This window comes from Eschrichtius robustus, chromosome 3 (assembly GCF_028021215.1).
Source record: "Eschrichtius robustus isolate mEscRob2 chromosome 3, mEscRob2.pri, whole genome shotgun sequence".
Lineage (NCBI taxonomy): Eukaryota > Metazoa > Chordata > Mammalia > Artiodactyla > Eschrichtiidae > Eschrichtius > Eschrichtius robustus.
Window position 1 is genome coordinate 141,297,254 of NC_090826.1, and position 18,884 is coordinate 141,316,137.

General features: G+C 42.3%; 1 protein-coding gene across 1 annotated transcript in view; it reads left to right on the top strand.

The window, feature by feature from the left end:
- Positions 1-18,884, top strand: part of LOC137760724 (regulator of G-protein signaling protein-like) — a 100,763-nt gene that overhangs the window by 13,876 nt on the left and 68,003 nt on the right. Inside the window, 6 exon segments of the mRNA XM_068537633.1 lie at positions 6,288-6,370; positions 10,219-10,293; positions 11,580-11,709; positions 13,199-13,303; positions 14,325-14,486; positions 15,558-16,525. Coding sequence (XP_068393734.1) covers positions 6,288-6,370; positions 10,219-10,293; positions 11,580-11,709; positions 13,199-13,303; positions 14,325-14,486; positions 15,558-16,525 — 1,523 coding nt within the window.

Consider the following 18,884-nt stretch of genomic DNA (forward strand, 5'->3'; position numbering starts at 1 on the left):
CGGGATAAATCCAAGGAGAAACACGCCAAGACACATATAAATCAAACAATGAAAAATTAAATACAAAGAAAAAATATTAAAATCAGCAAGGGAATAACAACAAATAACACACAAAGGAATCCCCATAAGGTTAACAGCCAATCTTTCAGCAGAAACTCTGCAAGCCAGAAGGGAGTGGCAGGACATATTTAAAGTGATGAAGGGGAAAAACCTACAACAAAGATTACTCTACCCAGCAAGGATCTCATTCAGATTTGATGGAGAAATTAAAACCTTTACAGACAAGCAAAAGCTAAGAGAATTCAGCACCACCAAACCAGCTTTACAACAAATGTTAAAGGAACTTCTCTAGGCAGGAAACACAAGAAAAGGAAAAGACCTACAATAACAAACCCAAAACAATTAAGAAAATGGTAATAGTAACATACATATCGATAATTACCTTAAATGTAAATGGATTAAATGCTCCAACCAAAAGACATAGACTGGCTGAATGGAAACAAAAACAAGACCCATATATATGCTGTCTACAAGAGACCCACTTCAGACCTAGGGACACATACAGACTGAAAGTGAGGGGATGGAAAAAGATATTCCATGCAAATGGAAATCAAAAGAAAGCTGGAGTAGCAATTCTCATATCAGACAAAATAGACTTTAAAACAAAGACTATTACAAGAGACAAAGAAGGACACTACATAATGATCAAGGGATCAATCCAAGAAGAGGATATAACAATTGTAAATATTTATGCACCCAACATAGGAGCACCTCAATACATAAGGCAAATACTAACAGCCATAAAGGGGAAATCAACAGTAACACAATCATACTAGGGGACTTTAACACCCCACTTTCACCAATGGACAGATCATCCAAAATGAAAATAAATAAGGAAACACAAGCTTTAAGTGATACATTAAACAAGATGGACTTAATTGATATTTATAGGACATTCCATCCAAAAACAACAGAATACACATTCTTCTCAAGTGCTCATGGAACATTCTCCAGGATAGATCATATCTTGGGTCACAAATCAAGCCTTGGTAAATTTAAGAAAATTGAAATCATATCAAGTATCTTTTCCGACCACAATGCTATGAGACTAGATATCAATTACTGGAAAAAATCTGTAAAAAATACAAACACATGGAGGCTAAACAATACAATACTTAATAACCAAGAGATCACTGAAGAAATCAAAGAGGATATCAAAAAATACCTAGAAACAAATGACAATGAAAACACGAAGACCCAAAACCTATGGGATGCAGCAAGGGCAGTTCTAAGAAGGAAGTTTATAGCAATACAATCCTACCTTAAGAAACAAGAAACACCTCAAATAACCTAACCTTACACCTAAAGCAATTAGATAAAGAACAAAAAAAACCCCCAAAGATAGCAGAAGGAAAGAAATCATAAAGATCAGATCAGATAAATGAAAAAGGAATGAAAGAAATGATAGAAAAGATCAATAAAACTAAAAGCTGCTTCTTTGAGAAGATGAACAAAATTGATAAACCATTAGCCAGACTCATCAAGAAAAAAGGGAGAAGACTCAAATCAATAGAATTAGAAATGAAAAAGGAGAAGTAACAACTGACACTGCAGAAATACAAAGCATCATGAGAGATTACTACAAGCAACTATATGCCAATAAAATAGACAACCTGGAAGAAATGGACAAATTCTTAGAAATGCACAACCTTCCGAGACTGAACCAGGAAGCAATAGAAAATATGAACAGACCAATCACAAGCACTGAAATTGAAACTGTGATTAAAAATCTTCCAACAAACAAAAGCCCAGGACCAGATGGCTTCACAGGCGAATTCTATCAAACATTTAGAGAAGAGCTAACACCTATCCTTCTCAAACTCTTCCAAAATATAGCAGAGGGAAGAACACTCCCAAACTCATTCTATGAGGCCACCATCACCCTGATACCAAAACCAGACAAAGATGTCACAAAGAAAGAAAACTACAGGCCAATATCACTGATGAACATAGATGCAAAAATCCTCAACAAAATACTAGCAAACAGAATCCAACGGCACTTTAAAAGGACCATACACCATGATCAAGTGGGGTTTATCCCAGGAATGCAAGGATTCTTCAATATATGCAAATCAATCAATGTGGTAAGCCATATTAACAAATTGAAGGAGAAAAACCATATGATCATCTCAATAGATGCAGAAAAAGCTTTTGACAAAATTCAACACCCATTTATGATAAAAACCCTCCAGAAAGTAGGCATATAGAGAACTTACCTCAACATAATAAAGACCATATATGACAAACCAACAGCCAACATCGTCCTCAATGGTGAAAAATTGAAAACATTTCCACTAAGATCAGGAAAAAGACAAGGTTGCCCACTCTCACCACTATTATTCAACATAGTTCTGGAGGTTTTAGTCACAGCAATCAGTGAAGAAAAAGAAATAAAAGGAATCCAAATCAGAAAAGAAGAAGTAAAGCTGTCACTGTTTGCAGATGACATGATGTTCTACATAGAGAATCCTAAAGATGCTATCAGAAAACTACCAGAGCTAATCAATGAATTTGGTAAAGTAGCAGAATACAAAATTAATGCACAGAAATCTCTTACATTCCTATACACTAATGATGAAAAATCTGAAAGTGAAATTAAGAAAACACTCCCATTTACCACTGCAACAAAAAGAATAAAATATCTAGGAATAAACCTACCTAAGGAGACAAAAGACCTGTATGCAGAAAATTATAAGACACTGATGAAAGAAATTAAAGATGATACTAATAGATGGAGAGATATACCATGTTCTTGGATTGGAAGAATCAACATTGTGAAAATGACTACCCAAAGCAATCTACAGATTCAATGCAATCCCTGTCAAACTACCACTGGCATTTTTCACAGAACTAGAACAAAAAATTTCATAATTTGTATGGAAACACAGAAGACCCCGAATAGCCAAAGCAATCTTGAGAAAGAAAAACGGAGCTGGAGGAATCAGGCTCCCTGACTTCAGGCCATACTACAAAGCTACAATAATCAAGACAGTATAGTACTGGCACAAAAACAGAAATATAGATAAATGGAACAGGATAGAAAGCCCAGAGATAAACCCACACACATACGGTCACCTTATCTTTGATAAAGGAGGCAAGAGTATACAGTGGAGAAAAGATAGCCTCTTCAATAAGTGGTGCTGGGAAAACTGGACAGCTACATGTAAAAGAATGAAATTGGAACACTCCCTAACACCGTATACAAAAATAAACTCAAAATGGATTAAAGACCTAAATGTAAGGCCAGACACTATCAAACTCTTAGAGGAAAACATAGGCAGAACACTCTATGACATAAATCACAGCAAGATCTTTTTTGACCCACCTCCTAGAGAAATGGAAATAAAAACAAAAATAAACAAATTGGGCCTAATGAAACTTAAAATCTTTTGCACAGCAAAGGAAACCATAAACAAGATGAAAAGACAACCCTCAGAATGGGAGAAAATATTTGCAAATGAAGCAACTGACAAAGGATTAATCTCCAAAATTTACAAGCAGCTCATGCAGCTCAATATCAAAAAAACAAACAAACCAATCCAAAAATGGGCAGAGACATTTCTCCAAAGAAGATATAAAGATTGCCAACAAGCACATGAAAGAATGCACAACATCATTAATCATTAGGGAAATGCAAATCAAAACTACAATGAGATATCATCTCACACCAGTCAGAATGGCCATCATCAAAAAATCTACAAACAATAAACGCTGGAGAGGCTGTGAAGATAACAGAACCCTCTTGCACTGTTGGTGGGAATGTAAATTGATACTATGGAGTCACTATGGAGAACAGTATGGAGGTCCCTTAAAAAACTAAAAATAGAACTACCATATGTCCTAGCAATCCCACTACTGGGCATATACCCAGAGAAAACCATAATCAAAAAGACACATGCACCCCAATATTCATTGCAGCACTATTTACAATAGCCAGGTCATGAAAGCAACCTAAATGCCCATCAACAGACGAATGTATAAAGAAGTTGTGGTACATATATACAATGGAATATTACTCAGCCATAAAAAGGAATGAAACTGGGTCATTTGTTGAGACGTGGTTGGATCTAGAGACTGTCATACAGAGTGAAGTCAGTCAGAAAGAGAAAAACAAATACCGTATGCTAACACATATATATGGAATCTAAAAAAAAAAGAAAAAAAACATGGTCATGAAGAACCTAGGGGCAAGATGGGAATAAAGACACAGACCTGCTAGAGAACGGACTTGAGGATATGGGGAGAGGGAAGGGTAAGCTGGGACAAAGTGAGAGAGTGGCACGGACATATATACACTACCAAATGTAAAATAAATAGCTAGTGGGAAGCAGCCGCATAGCACAGGGAGATCAGCTCGGTGCTTTGTGACCACCTAGAGGGGTGGGATAGGGAGGGGGGGAGGGAGGGAGATGCAAGAGGGAAGAGATATGGGGACATATGTACCTGTATAACTGATTCACTTTGTTATAAAGCAGAAACTGACACACCATTGTAAAGCAATTATACTCCAATAAAGATGTTAAAAAAAAGAATCAGGGAATTCTCATAAAAAGATGAGCAGGGGGCTGAGGAGGAAGACAGAAAAAAACACATAAATATTTACAACACTAGGTACCGAAAAAAAAGACATCTATGGAGCAGAGGGCAGGAACTGGCATAAGTTCTGTTATAATAGTGTTTGACTGTCTGGGTTTCTATTTCTATTTCTATTATAAGAAGACAATAACCACCAAAGTGTCATTAGGAAAAGTAATGAAAGGGATTGTTTAGTTTTCTTATGTTATTATAACTTCACCCTAGAGGAGTGGCACGTACTCTTCTCACCAGACGTTTAGCTGGACTGAGAGATAGGACTAGTGTATAATATTTAGGTCTCTCATTTTATAAGTGCTTTGGGTTTTTTAAAATAAATTTATTTATTTATTTATTTTGGGGTGTGTTGGGTCTTTGTTGCTGCGCGGGCTTTCTCTAGTTGTGGCAAGCAGGGGCTACTCTTTGTTGCGGTGAGTGGGCTTCTCAATACAGTGGCTTGTCTTGTTGCAGAGCACGAGCTCTAGGCGCACGGGCTTCAGTAGTTGTGGCACGCAGCCTCAGTAGTTGTGGCTCACAGGCTCTAGAGCACAGGCTCAGTAGTTGTGGCGTACAGGCTTAGTTGCTCCGCAGCATGTGGGATCTTCCCGGACCAGGGCTCAAACCCATGTCCCCTGCATTGACAGGCAGATTCTTAACCACTGTGCCACCAGGGAAGCCCTATAAGTCTTTCATTATACACTTTAGGTATGATGGGAAAATACTGGGCCATTGATAGAACAATTAAATTACTATTCAAGAGTTGACATTATACACTAAAAAGCAGAGACAGTGAATTAGAGTAAACTTAGAGAGACCAGCTAGTCTACCTGTGGTCTCTATGGTTGGCTTTGAGACAGTCAACACTTATTTCCTTAGATTAACTTGGGCAGCACAATGATCAAGCTTGAGAGAAATAATAAATATGTTACATTACCAATATATTCAAAAAACCTCTTTTGGGGCTTTAATGTTGGGCCCAAACCTACAAGATGAAATTTGACTTGGTTTCTGAAAAGTGACTGCATAAATTAAAGATGGTGGAGTTAATAGTGTAACGTGAGAAAAGCTAACCCCATTTCCGGCCATGCTAATATAACACAGAACATAGGCAATAGTTGTCTTATGCTCCTCGCTGGGAAGGATGTGGAATGCTTGAGTTGTGGGTGCCCCTACAGCCAAGAAGAGAACCAGACGGAAGGTAGGCCATTTGATGAATTATTGAAGAAATGCTTAGTGACTAGCCAGAGGGGGTGGAGGTAGGCAGAAGGTTGTAATGACTTTATAAATATGGGATCTTTGTCCATTAAAAGAGGACTTAGAAGAATTCAGTCAAGCTTCAGAGGGCAGAGTTTCAACAAACGGAAAGAAGGTAAAGGAAGGCAGTTCACAGTAGGAAAGATCTTGCGAAACTATTTTCTCTCTTCATAAACGGAATGGGCAGTCCTGTGAGGCGGGGAGCTCCCCACAGCTGGGAGTGTTTAAGCAGAGCGATGTTGCAGACGAGGGTCCTGGAGAGGGGAGAAATTGAGTTAGATGACCCTAAAAGCCATCGCCGTGCTGAGATTTACCCCTGTGAAATGATCTATTCCATTGCTTAATTTTCCCATCCTAAATGCAATCCTGCTTATGAGAGTTTTTTTTTCCTCCCCATATAGAGATAATTGGTTCTACAAATCTTATAATTCTGCTAGAGGATGAAGTCTTTGCTGATTTTTTCAACACATTTCTTTCTCTCCCGGTAAGCATTCTCAGACTTAAATCCAAATGTTTCATCAACAGCTGAATAGTGACTCTTACTGAGCTGAGTGCCTTTTTAAAAAATTTTATTTTGTTTATTTTTTATACAGCAGGTTCTTATTAGTTATCCATTTTATACATATTAGTGTATACACGTCAATCCCAATCTCCCAATTCATCCCACCACCTCCACCACCCTGCTACCGCTTTCCCCCTTTGGCGTCCATGTGTTTGCTCTCTACATCTGTGTCTCTATTTCTACCCTGTAAACAGGTTCCTCTGTACCATTTTTCTAGATTGCACATATATGCGTTAATATACGATATTTGTTTTTCTTTTTGACTTACTTCACTCTGTATGACAGTCTCTATATCCATCCACGTCTCTACAAATGACCATATTTCGTTCCTTTTTATGGCTGAGTAATATTCCATTGTGTATATGTACCACATCTTCTTTATCCATTTGTCTGTCGATGGGCATTTAGGTTGCTTCCATGACCTGACTATTGTAAATAGTGCTGCAATGAACACTGTGGTGCATGTGTCTTTTTGAATTATGGTTTCCTCTGGGCATATGCCCAGTAGTGGGATTGCTGGGTCATATGGTTATTCCATTTTTAGTTTTTTAAGGAACCTCTATACTGTTCCTCATAATGGCTGTATCAGTTTACATTCCCACCAACAGTGCAAGAGGGTTCCCTTTTCTCCACACCCTCTCCAACATTTTTTTTAAAATAAACTTCTTACTAAATCAAAACTATTTCAATTTGAGCAAATAAATATGAAGTAGAAAATCCTCTAAAATCTCCAGGAGTTCCCATTACTGATATAATGGAATCCTAAATGCCTAGTCTCCTTGATCGCCTTTGCCTGTCCACAATTATCTCTCATCACATCCTTTGCTGGTACCCAGTGCTGCAGTGATGGCCGCTCTACCCTTACAAAGCACACCTGGCATTTCCCCACCTCTACGCTTCTCCTTGGCTGTGTTCTTAGTTTCCATAGTTTCACCCACCAAACTCTTAACCATTTTTCAGATCTCTAGTTAAATCCTGCTCTGCTTAAGGAGTTCCTAGGTCCTCCCAATAGGAACTTATTTCTCCCTGCCTCTGTGCCCCTTGGCACTTTGCAACTCTCTTGTGTTATATGTGTGTATCTCCCCCACTGGACTGTGAAGTTGTGAATTCCTCCAGGAAAAGGACCATGGATTATTCACTCTGCTCTACTCCCCTCACCCGGTGTTTGGCAGATAGCAATTGCTGAGTTGTTAACTGGAACCAAATCTATATATGTTCTCAATCTATGCAACTAAAACAAACCTCAAACATCAAAATATTCTTAAACCCAAACTTACACTAATCCTGCTTCTTTTTTGGTTTAAATATTTGGTTACATCTGAATGCTGGTGCCTTATAAATAGTTGCTCATCTCAGTGCACCCTTTTCCATGGATGCTACCTGTTAAAATGTGAAATTTCACAAAACTAGGAAAAAACACTATTATTCCACAAACACCTATTGGGTGGCCGCTTTGTGCTAGACACTGGGCTTAGTCCTGGGGACACAGATATTAATGATACCATCTGTGTCTTCAAGGAATTCCAGTCTAATGTGAGAGACCAATATTTGAGGTGAGTGCGCAAAGGGTTGTGGGTAACATGATTGAAGTCTCTAGGAGGTAGTGGGGTACATCGGAGGAAGAGGCCACTCCTACCTGGAAGAGTCAGAAAGGTGCCAGTGAAGAGGTCACACAAACCAAGCCTGGAAAGAAGACTAGTTATTTGACAATTGGCTGGGGACGAAGATGGGGAGGGAAGGGTGGATAAAGAAGCAAGAGGAAAAGACTGGGGGGTTGAGTATCAAGAGAAGCAGAGGCCTTAGGGACAGAACAGAGTAAGTAAAGGCACCATGGAATACAGTCCTATGGCACCTTGGGGGAAACTCTAAGTAACTCAGTAAGGCTGAAGAAAAAGTTGTGAGAAGCAGACATAGCAGGAGATGAGGCTGCAGAGCCAGGCCTCCGAGAGCAGGGAGGCCGAGCTTAGGAGTTTGGACATCATTCTGCGGGCAATAGAAAATCATCAGAGGTTTAGGTAAAGGAGTGACACGATCAGACTTTCATCCAGGAAAATTATTTCTGCAGAAGTCTGGCCATGGATAGCGCTGTCAGGGGGCCACAGTGGAGGCAGGGAAACTAGTCAGGAGGTTGTTTCAAGAGTCTAGGTGAGAGGTGGTGAGAGTCTAAAGGCAAAATGATGAAGAGGATGGATGAATAGGAGAGATTTTTCCAAAGCGAAATGCAGGACCTATCACTTTGAATGTCACACAGAGGTGGTAACAAGAAGAGAGGGATCAGGGTAGCAGGCTTGGGTGCCTGGGTGGATGGCGGTGCCAGCGACATGGTAAAAGAGGGAAGGAGGAAAAGGCCTCGAAGAGCAGGTGTTTGGGGGTGATCCTCACTCATACTCCAGCATCTGCCACTGTCTTAACGAAAGGTTTCAGAAGTAACCTTAAGGCATTTTAGCTAATCAGTTTGTCAACTTAATTATGCAGCCCACAATAATGTCATGGAAATGGCGAATGTAATGTGGGAAGTAGAATCCTGAGAAAGTCCTGGCCATTTAGGTAGCTGTGGTCTATTTAGGAAGACAGTGGTATTTCATGTTGAATGCTGCTGTCAAGTTACAAATTTCTACCATTTAATTTCCATAATCACCCTGTAAGGTCAACATCACTCCCTCCTTACAGATGGGTCTCAGAAGTTAAATGACTTGTCTAAGATCACTTGACAAATCTGGGGCAGTCCTAGAGTTAACCAGGTCCTGTGGCTCCAGGCCCAGCGTGTTTTCCACATCAGCCTCCTGCCCTCAATGGCACAAATGTCACATGGTGAAAATGCTCCCACGCACTACTCCCACAAAATCTCGTGATTTCACAGTACCACCGCACATCCCATAAAGGTAACTTCACATGTCAGGCAGGGCGTGTCTTGTCCAACACTTAGTACAGAGCAGGGAGGGGTCACTAAGGATTGAGTCTCCTTCATAGACCGATATTTGTGAAGTGCAGGCAACACCATCACCTTCCATCAATACAGCCAAGGACAAAGGGAAGAGAAGGAGGAGGCTGCAGACTGACAAAAGTTTGGGGCTGCCAGTCTCGGGGAGATGGTCAGAATGATGTGATGTGCTGAGAGTTCACTTTAGCCCCTCTGGTTTATCACAAATACTTTAGGGGCACTTTGAGACATTTTGATGCCTACGGTGTGACGGCTAAGCATAGCTACCTGTGAACATAGAAGCCCTTTCACATTAATCTCAAAGCTGCCTAGGTCACAGACCCTTCTCTCTGACAAAAGAGGACAGGAGCCTAGAATTTTCTATCAATTTTGGACAGTCTTAATGCCCCCCTAAGTAATTTGTACCTTTAATCCTCACATCCTCTGTTCTCTCTACTTTCTCCAGTTAAAGAATTTAGGCAAATCCAAAGGTATTTCTCTTTATGAAAGGCTTTAAGGCTTTGTTCTTTCTAAGTCCTGTAGAAATGAATAATGCAATATACAAAATAAATACCTTTTAATGTCATGAGCTTTGGCCTTTGCACACAGGCAAGATAACTCCCAGGTCGGGGCAGGATGGAGCCAAAAGATAAATGAATCTTGCAATTTAATCTTTCTTGGTTGTTCTGCACAAAGCAAGTTGATTCAGTGGAATAAAGTTAAGAATTAATGTCCCTTGAAATAGGAAAACAATGGAACCTCTCTTCGCCTGTGGCTGCAGATGAACTGTGACATTTTCATGAAGAGAAACTCTAGACCCCTTTGGCTGTTTCTTACCTTTCTTTTGCAGGTCTTTGGTCAGACACCATTTTACACTCTTGAAAATTCACAGTGGAGCTTGTGGCCAGAAATACCCCATGACTTGGTGAGTATGATTCTTGAATGGTGTATGGTTTGGGATGGGGGAAGAGGCAGCTGAATTTGATGTGTGGATTGGAAGACGGGGAGGGACAGGAGCTCCTGAGGGTGACTATGGAAGAAACTATAAAGAAGGTAAGTAGGACAAACAGCATCAAGCCAAGTAGACATTTCTGCTTTTTGCATTTTTACCAATTGGGCAAGCAACTGCTGGTGAGTTCTTTCCTCTATATTTTAGTACATGGTTAGCAAAAGGGATTAACCTCTCGTGTCCACTGTGGTCATTTGGTAGTAGATGCTTGGAGCACTGTGTTGAGAAGAACTCTGAGGCCACACCGAAGCCAGAAAGAGTCTGAGAATTGATTGGCGATGCTTGCCATGGGTGTGGGATAGGCAGTGCATCCCATGGGCCACATAGCAATTATTTGCATAGTAAGGTGTAGCTCAAATCAAGATGACACTCAACAGTTCCTAGTTACTACTTGACCATGAGGCATATCTTTCTCCCAATTTTTTTTCCCTTTATATGTTTTTTCCTTGTCCTTTTCCACTGTCTTTCTCTTCTCCTTGTCCCCCCTTCCTGTTCTCCTTTTCCACTCTGTAGACCTTGGACTCATCAATGGCTTCCTCGTGCCCTACCTGTGACATGTGGCATCAGAAAGGTCACTCAGCCATTCTCACAACAAGGTTTTATTTTTCTCTGGGATCTGGAGAGCTGAGAAAGACACTCCACTCATATTCTTATATTTTGTTTTCTTAGGAGAACCCCAAGACTTAAAATTTTATTTTCTTTTCCTTTCTCTGGTAGTTACATCCTTCAGGGATCCGTTCCGTCTTCTAAATGATGTTATGTGTGAGTGTTTGTGCATTTTTGTACACGTTGTGTAGGTGATATGGGTTGGGAGCTTGTGAGAAATTGTAAGTGTGCTTACAAAGAAGCAAGTTGAGTAGAGTTATGACTTGACACAACAGACCAAAATCTCTCCTGCTTCTCTTCTCTCAAGCAAAACTTAGATTTTTTTTTTTTTACTTTGATCTTTTCTTAAACGACCTCACCCAGGAATGAGAGAGATTTTTCTGATGAAAAAACAAGCCTTTCCTTTCCTACCAATCAGCCCTTTGTGAGCCTCAACCCCAGTCTCCGCCTCCCTTAGAGACTATTTTTAATCAACACACTTCTCCTCTGGGCCAAATACTACAAACATGAGGTTATTTATTGCCCCTTGCTAAGCTGCATTTCTTAACAATTCAGCTCCATTTCTCTTTTCTGTTCCTTATTTGTTTGGACTCTAGGTTGCAAAGTACAAAGGATTATTGACCTGGTTGGAAAAATACCGGTTACCTTTCTTCTGTAAAACCGACTTGTGTTTCCATTACATTCTCTGTCAGGAGTTCCTCACTTTCGTTAAGTCCCCAGAAGGAGGTAAGCACGCGGGTGTGTGTGGGGAGAAACCTGGGCAGCTAGGTTGCACGGAATCCTGTGCCTGTCAGCCCTACAGTAAGGTACAAATATGGGCTGCCTTCATGGCCTTAGATGTACGGTTGGCTCAGGCTGTGTTGTGGAGAAATCTTAGGCTGAAAAATCAGAACCAAGAGCAACAAGCCGGAGTCTGATGGGCTGAGCTGTTTGTCTCACTGCAGCCAGAAATGAGAGTTAATGATGGCCAAATTCCTTACAATATGTTCAGAATCAAAGGTAGCACCACCTTCATTGTTGTCACCTGGCCTAAGCCACCATCATTTCTCACCTGGCTATTGAAATCATCTCTGAATCAGTCTCCTCACTGCTGCTCTTGTTCTCCTGCTCCCAGCAGCCAGGGTGAGCTTTTTAAAACTTTCGTTAGTTCATGTCACTCCTCTGCGTGCTGACCCTCCCCACCACCACCACCAATGGCTCCCATCTCAGTGTGACATCCAGCGCCCCTAAAATGCCTTTCCAGGTCCTGGAGACCTGGCTCCATTGCCTTTCCGACCTCATCTCCTGCTTCTCTCTTGCTCACTCCATTCCAGCCAGATTGGCCTCCCTGCAGTTCCTCAGACATAGGGACACATTCCCATTTCGAGGCTCTGCACTGGCTGTTCACTCTGCCTGGAACGCTCCTCCTCCATGTATTCACATGCACCTCCCTTCACCTCAAGTCTCTGGGCAGCTCTCACCTCCTCATTGAAGGCTACCCTGATGGCCCACAGCCCACTCATCCAACCCCTGCCCTAGCTCTCCCTACATCCTCCTTTCCTGTTTCATTCTTTCCTGTAATGCTTATAACTTTCATTCTCACTAGGGAATGTATTTACTATACTTATTGTTTATTGTCTGTCTCCTCTGCTAGAGTACAAGCTCCTTGAGGGTGGGGATTTTTGTTCTCTTTATGGATGTATCCTGAACACCCAGAATGGTACTCGGCACTTAGTAGGCATATAATAAATATTTGTTGAAAGAATGAATGAATAAGATTTCCATCTAGGGTTGATTGGACAACTTGATTCTCAGCTCAAGTAGCCAAAGGAAAAAGGAAACCAGGGAACATTAAGATTCCGGAGATCCCACTGAGTAAAATGTTGTAACAAATCTCCCATTACACTCACCTCCCTCCTTCAATATATTGATATATATTGGGAACATCGCTGTCAGGGGGGGACCATAGAAGGCAAGGGGCCTTCGTTGGAGGGTAACTTTGACCTGTGGATTGTACACATACTTCTATGTCCATCCCATGTCATTGATGAATGTCACTAGAGGGTCTGGTGCCTAGCTTCAAAAGCACCACATAATCAGGACCCAACTCATCTCACCGGTCACCATTTTTCCTCACTCACACTGAGCTAATGGGGGTCTGGCCATGTGCAAGGCTGAGAGAGGGACCGGGGGAAGAGCTCATTCTCAGTTTCTCACCATGGACTTTTCCTGACAGCCAAGATGATGAGATGGAAAAAGGCAGACCAGTGGCTACTCCAGAAATGCCTTGGCGGGGTCAGAGGGATGTGGCGCTTCTGTACCTACCTCAAGGGCAGTGCAGGTGGGTTCTTGGGGTTGTTCCTGGGGCCTTTGCAAGTTTTTAACAGCTTCCAGGATCCTCCGGAGCACTGCTAACAGTTCTGTATGTCTGTGGTGAATACAAAAAATATATTATAATGCAGTTTGGGTAAAAGTCTTTGAAAACTGGGGTCCATCGTGCAGGTTAGGGCAAAAGCAATCAGAGTCCCTTTCATTCATTCATTCATTCATTTAACAATGTTTACTGAGAACCACTGTATGGCAGCCACTGTGCTTGCAGGTGGGGATAGAAAGGTGAACAAGAGCCATAAAGTCCCTGCTTCCCAAAGCTGCCATGACAGTGGGGAGACAGACAAGGAACAAGTCCATAAGTAAATCCCTGTAGCAAAAGGTTGGGGTGTCCTGCTTTCTGTTCTATTGGGTCCAGTAGTTGGTGAGTCTAGGAGGCTGGCAGTGAGCACTGGCTGACATTCCAGTTCAGCATCATTAAATTTCAGGGGGGAACAAATCCTAGTTTAAAGGTGAAATTCTGGATCTCCAGGGATCAGGCAGGGAAGAACTAGACTGACTGTCTTACAGTTTGTCACTCAGACTTCAACCCTGGCAAAGTTGTGAAACAGGGAATGTAGTCTTTGGCACCTTTTGGCTCCAGTGTCCTTCTGCAGGCTGCTCTGGGCCATGATCTAGGAAATGTTCTTTTACCCCTGATCTTTATTTTTTGGACAAAACCTAAATGTCTAATGATTTATTCCCAGAGTCTCGTGGTTTTCCCTAAACTGACAGTTTTTCTAACAACCAAAAAAAACTCATGAAAGACTCCTATCCGTTAAGTCCCTTTTTTCCGTGCCTCCCATCAGTTCCTGCATTAGGACGTTTCTGGAGATGATGCCTTAAGCCAAAGGAGTGGCTGAAGGTGATGTTGGAGGCACTAGAGCAAGCTGGTGGGTGGGGGTCGGGGGATCAGAGGTCACATGCAGATGCAGCCGCTGAGGGGCAAGATTGGGGTGCAGCTCGGTGCCTATCCTATCCTGTCCGACCCGTAGGTGAAGAGCTGGTGGATTTCTGGATTCTTGCTGAGAAGATTCTGAGCATAAATGAGATGGACCTGGAAGTGAGAGACCACTACCTGTCCCTCCTCTTCATGCTGAAGGCCACCCATCTGCAGGAAAGCTCGCGGGTGGTGACACTCTGCAACATGAACATCAGTAAGAATTATAAAGCATATCTGAAGTGAAATCCCTGGGAGATATAAGAAAAAATCAGTCCAGTGTCTGATAGTCCTCAGTCTCTTGCCTTGCAGACTGCTACCCTCTCCATCAGGGATATCAGTGGGAACCCCAACCCTAAACAGGGAAGGGCTTGAGAGAGACCAGTTGTCTGAAGCTGGTATGTGCCTGTTCCTGAGATAGTACTTGTCAGTGAAGAATGGCTGGCAAGAATGAAGGGGAATTGGGACAGGGTAATTGAACAGCTCCTGCACTTCTAAGCCTGCATGGCATGTTTTTTTTTTGTTGTTGTTGTTGTTTTGTTTTATTTTTCAATTGGGATTCTTGAGAACAAACTACAGTCCACAGGCCAAATGCAGTACATGTGGCCTATGAGCTAAGAGTGTATTTGTATTTTCAAAGGCTTAAAGAAGAAGACTGTGCAACAGAGACTATATATGGCTCACAAAGCTTAAAATATTTACTATCTGGCTCTTTACAGAAAAACATTTGCCAACCCCTTCTCTAGAACATCAGATTCATTCCAATGTATTCATTTATTAAGTGAGAAGGCGTTCCTAACCCAAATACAAACGTGTTCCAGAAGATTCACTGTTTGGGCTTAGTCACACTCCTCTTTATTCAAATAGATAATTGAGAACTGATGACATTAAAACCAGGGCTAGTTGGGATTTTTTCAATTTGTCCAGTCCAAACTCTTTCCTTCAGTCAGATCTAACTTTGAGAAATCTCATTCAGAGGTACATGTTTCCTGTTCTTGAACATGTTTTCGTGTACCTCTTGCTTTTCTTTACAATAACTTTCAGTAGTCTAAAAAGTAACTAGAGGAATCCCACAAAATGGTTATTTCTCTGGGGAAGAAGGAAGGTAATCAGAGTAAGGGGTCACTGTGTGCTGAACAAACCCTAAAAATGTGTTCACTATATATCTGACCTGTCTACACCCCAGGATTGCGTGAGGAATGAATGAAAGGCTATACACAAAAACATTTGGAAAAATTCAAAAACTTCACCATCCCACATCATTTTCATCCTGTATCTTTCTTTCCAGAGGCCCTTCTGAACCTTTCTATCTGGCATCCCAACCAGTCAACGACCAGGAGGGAGATCCTGAGCCACATGCAAAAAGTGGCTCTGTTCAAACTCCAGAGCTATTGGCTCCCTAACTTTTACACCCACGCTAAGACCATCATGGCCAAGGAGGAATCCTGCCAGGCTGTAATGCAAGAATACGAGACTCGCCTGTACAGTATCTGCTATACCCACGTAAGAGGGCTCCCTCTGAGTATGAGCGTCAAGAAGGGCCACCACCCCCAGAAGCGGTACTCGAGCAGGAAGGCCAAGAGGAAGATGTGGCACTTGATAGACCATGGCTCTTGGTCTCTGGAAGTGGATACCAATCCAGATACCAACACTTTGCTCCCCCAGGAGCTGTTTCCTCAAGGCAAGTTGGTTATACAAACGCCTTCCCCGAAAGAGACCTCTTCAAAGGAGAGAATCATCAGTTCCCAGGAAAAGGATATTCTCTGTGCCAAGAAGTCCAACGTGAAGAACAAAGCCAAGAGCCACCTCCACATGGAGGGCCTTATTGAGACATCATTCTCTACCCACCTGAGGACTGTCACCCCCATCATCAATTACGCCCCCCACACGACAATCAAGAAGGCCGTGAAGCAAAACCTCTCCTTGGGGTACACCCACTGGGCCTTGTGTGCTGATGCCTGTGCAGGGAGTCCCTTCCGGGACCATCTGAAGAAGCAAAATTTGAAAGTGGAGGTCCAACTCCTGGACCTCTGGCAGGACCTGCACCATTTCCTCAGTGTCCTGATGAGTAACAGGAAGACTGGGAAAGCCATCTTTCGGCACATGCTGGGCAACCGGATCTGTGAGCTCTACCTGAATGAACAGATTTGTCTACGCCTACCACTAAAATCCCAAACCGTCAAAGGCCTGAAGGAGCTGCTGCCATCTGGGGATGTGAACCCCTGGATTCCCAGAGCCCAGAAGGAGATCTGCAAGGTAGGCCATACCTCACAGAAATGGGTTGGTATCTGGAAGATTAGGTCTTCTGACTGACCAAAAATCCTATCTGGTCCTCTATCCTGGCTAACTTAATGATATAAGTACCCACACAACCCTTTACATATTGAAGAGCTGGTTGGTTGATCTCTTAGGAACAAGTTATATAAATTCCCAAGAAGCAGCCAAAACTCCAAAGTAGGATGAAGGCGGAGGAGTAGTCTTCATTTCCCCCTTATACAGAGTCTCCCAAAACTGTGAACCTCGAACTGTTCTATTGAGGGAAGTTTTAAGAACTCTTTTCTAAACCTCATGTACTGAAATACAGGGTCTCCCTTTCCTAGACTAGCCATCACGGAAATGGCCAAGTGGGAGGGTTTATTCTTATCCCCAAACATTAGATAAAAGCACGGGACTATCCTGGTGACTCACAGGAAGTAATAGTTTGATGATTGTAAGTCAAGATATTGGCAGATAACAAATGGTGGAGCCAAATTGGGTAACAGATGAGAGCTTAATAAAAAGGCACTACTTACAAAGGAGGGTAGGGAAACCACAGTGGATACCCCGTGCAATACCGCAGGGCCAGTAAGGGTGGGCCACCTTCACCACTCTTAGGTCTGAAGAGTGGAAGAGTGGGAGCGGTTACCAGAACCAGGAGATAAAGAGCTGTGTAGAGTGGAGCACTTGGCAGGAGCTGTGATTGTCAGTAGAGGGACGTCTGGAAGGATCGGGGGGAATAGGTACTCCAAGCTCACTCTCCACCTTTTGTTTCCCTTTTCCTACCAGCTCCGGATATATCCAATGAGAGGTCAAGGGAGTGTGTTGATGTGTCCATACACGTTAATTTCCCCAGGCACAAGCAGGGTGAAGAAGGGTAGAGAGTGGATCTGGAGGGCAATGGCTATAAACAAAAAGCTATTTGGCACATTATAACATATTTACCTGATAAGCACACTCATTACCTCCTTTGGGCTTCTTAGCACCTCCAAGCAGCAGACAGGGTAGTGTTATTGACACTACTGTACAAATGAGGAAAATGAGACTTAGAAAGGGTGTGTGGATTAGCCCAAAGGCACGCAGCAGGCTAGCGGAGGAATCAGGGTCAGAATCCAGGAGTCCTTGGCTCTACGTCCAGCACAATTCCTAATGCACTTCAATTATCCAGGGTTGCACATCTGGGATGTGTAGGGATGAGATCAGTCCAGTGGGTCCACAGCCAAAGCTGTTTGCACAGTTCTTGAGTAGTAGAAGCTCCAGAGCCGTCCTCCCTCCCCTCCCTTCCCCACCCTTTGTAGAGGCATTTGGGGCTAAAGGCTTAGATAGGCTTTGCTTCCTGGAACAGCAAATCCACACAGCAAAGCTCTCTCTCTAGGCCTTTGGTCTTCAGCAAAGATATTGAAGGTATTTGTGTTATCGATAATGCTGGACTATCACAGTTTCTAAGATTAAAAATCTTGATATCATCTATGACTCTCCTCTTTGTCTCACACTCACGTCTAGTCTACCAGTGAATCCAGTTGGTTCAACCTTAAAAATGTATCCAGAGTCTGGTATTCCTCCCCTCACCCGTTACAACCACTCTCATCCAAGCCCCGTCCAAACTCTCCTGGATCACTACAGTGGCCTCCTATCTGATGCCTCTGGGTCTGCTTTTGGCCCTCAGCAGGTTTCTTCCCAGAGTGACTGCAGTGATTCTGCTAAAACATAAACTATGTAATTTAACTGAAAGTAAGTAAAAGAAAGTCAGTGAGGAGCTTGAAAAGAGATGGCTGTCTCCAGTAAAAGCCAAAGCCCTTGCTAAAACCAACAAGGTCTACACTATCTGTCCTCTGCCTCTCCTCTCTGGCTTCATCTTCCTCTGCCTCCGTGCTCATCACTTTGGCTAAGCCAGACACACCCCTAGCTCGGTTGTGCTGCTCCTGCTGTATGTAACGTGCAGATGCCTGCATGGCTGAGTCCCCCACTCCCTCAGGTCTTTACTCAAGTCATCTCAGTGAGGCCTTCCCTGCCCACTTTATATAAAACTTCAACCCCATCTCCATTTTACTTTTCTCCTGAGCACTTATCACGATCTGGATCCATGCATCCATCCTTCCATACATACATACATAGATACACACACTTTGTGTGCATTCATGTATAATACATGTATAATGCTTACAATGCACATGTATGCATTTGTGTATGCAATGTACATCTATCACATATACATATAATATACTTGTACTATATTTCAAATAAATACACTATATATATGTTATGTATGTTATATATATTGTGTTATATATATGTATATATAAATACATATATATTTAACTTAATTTGCTTATTTTCCTTCTCCCTATGAGGGCAGAAG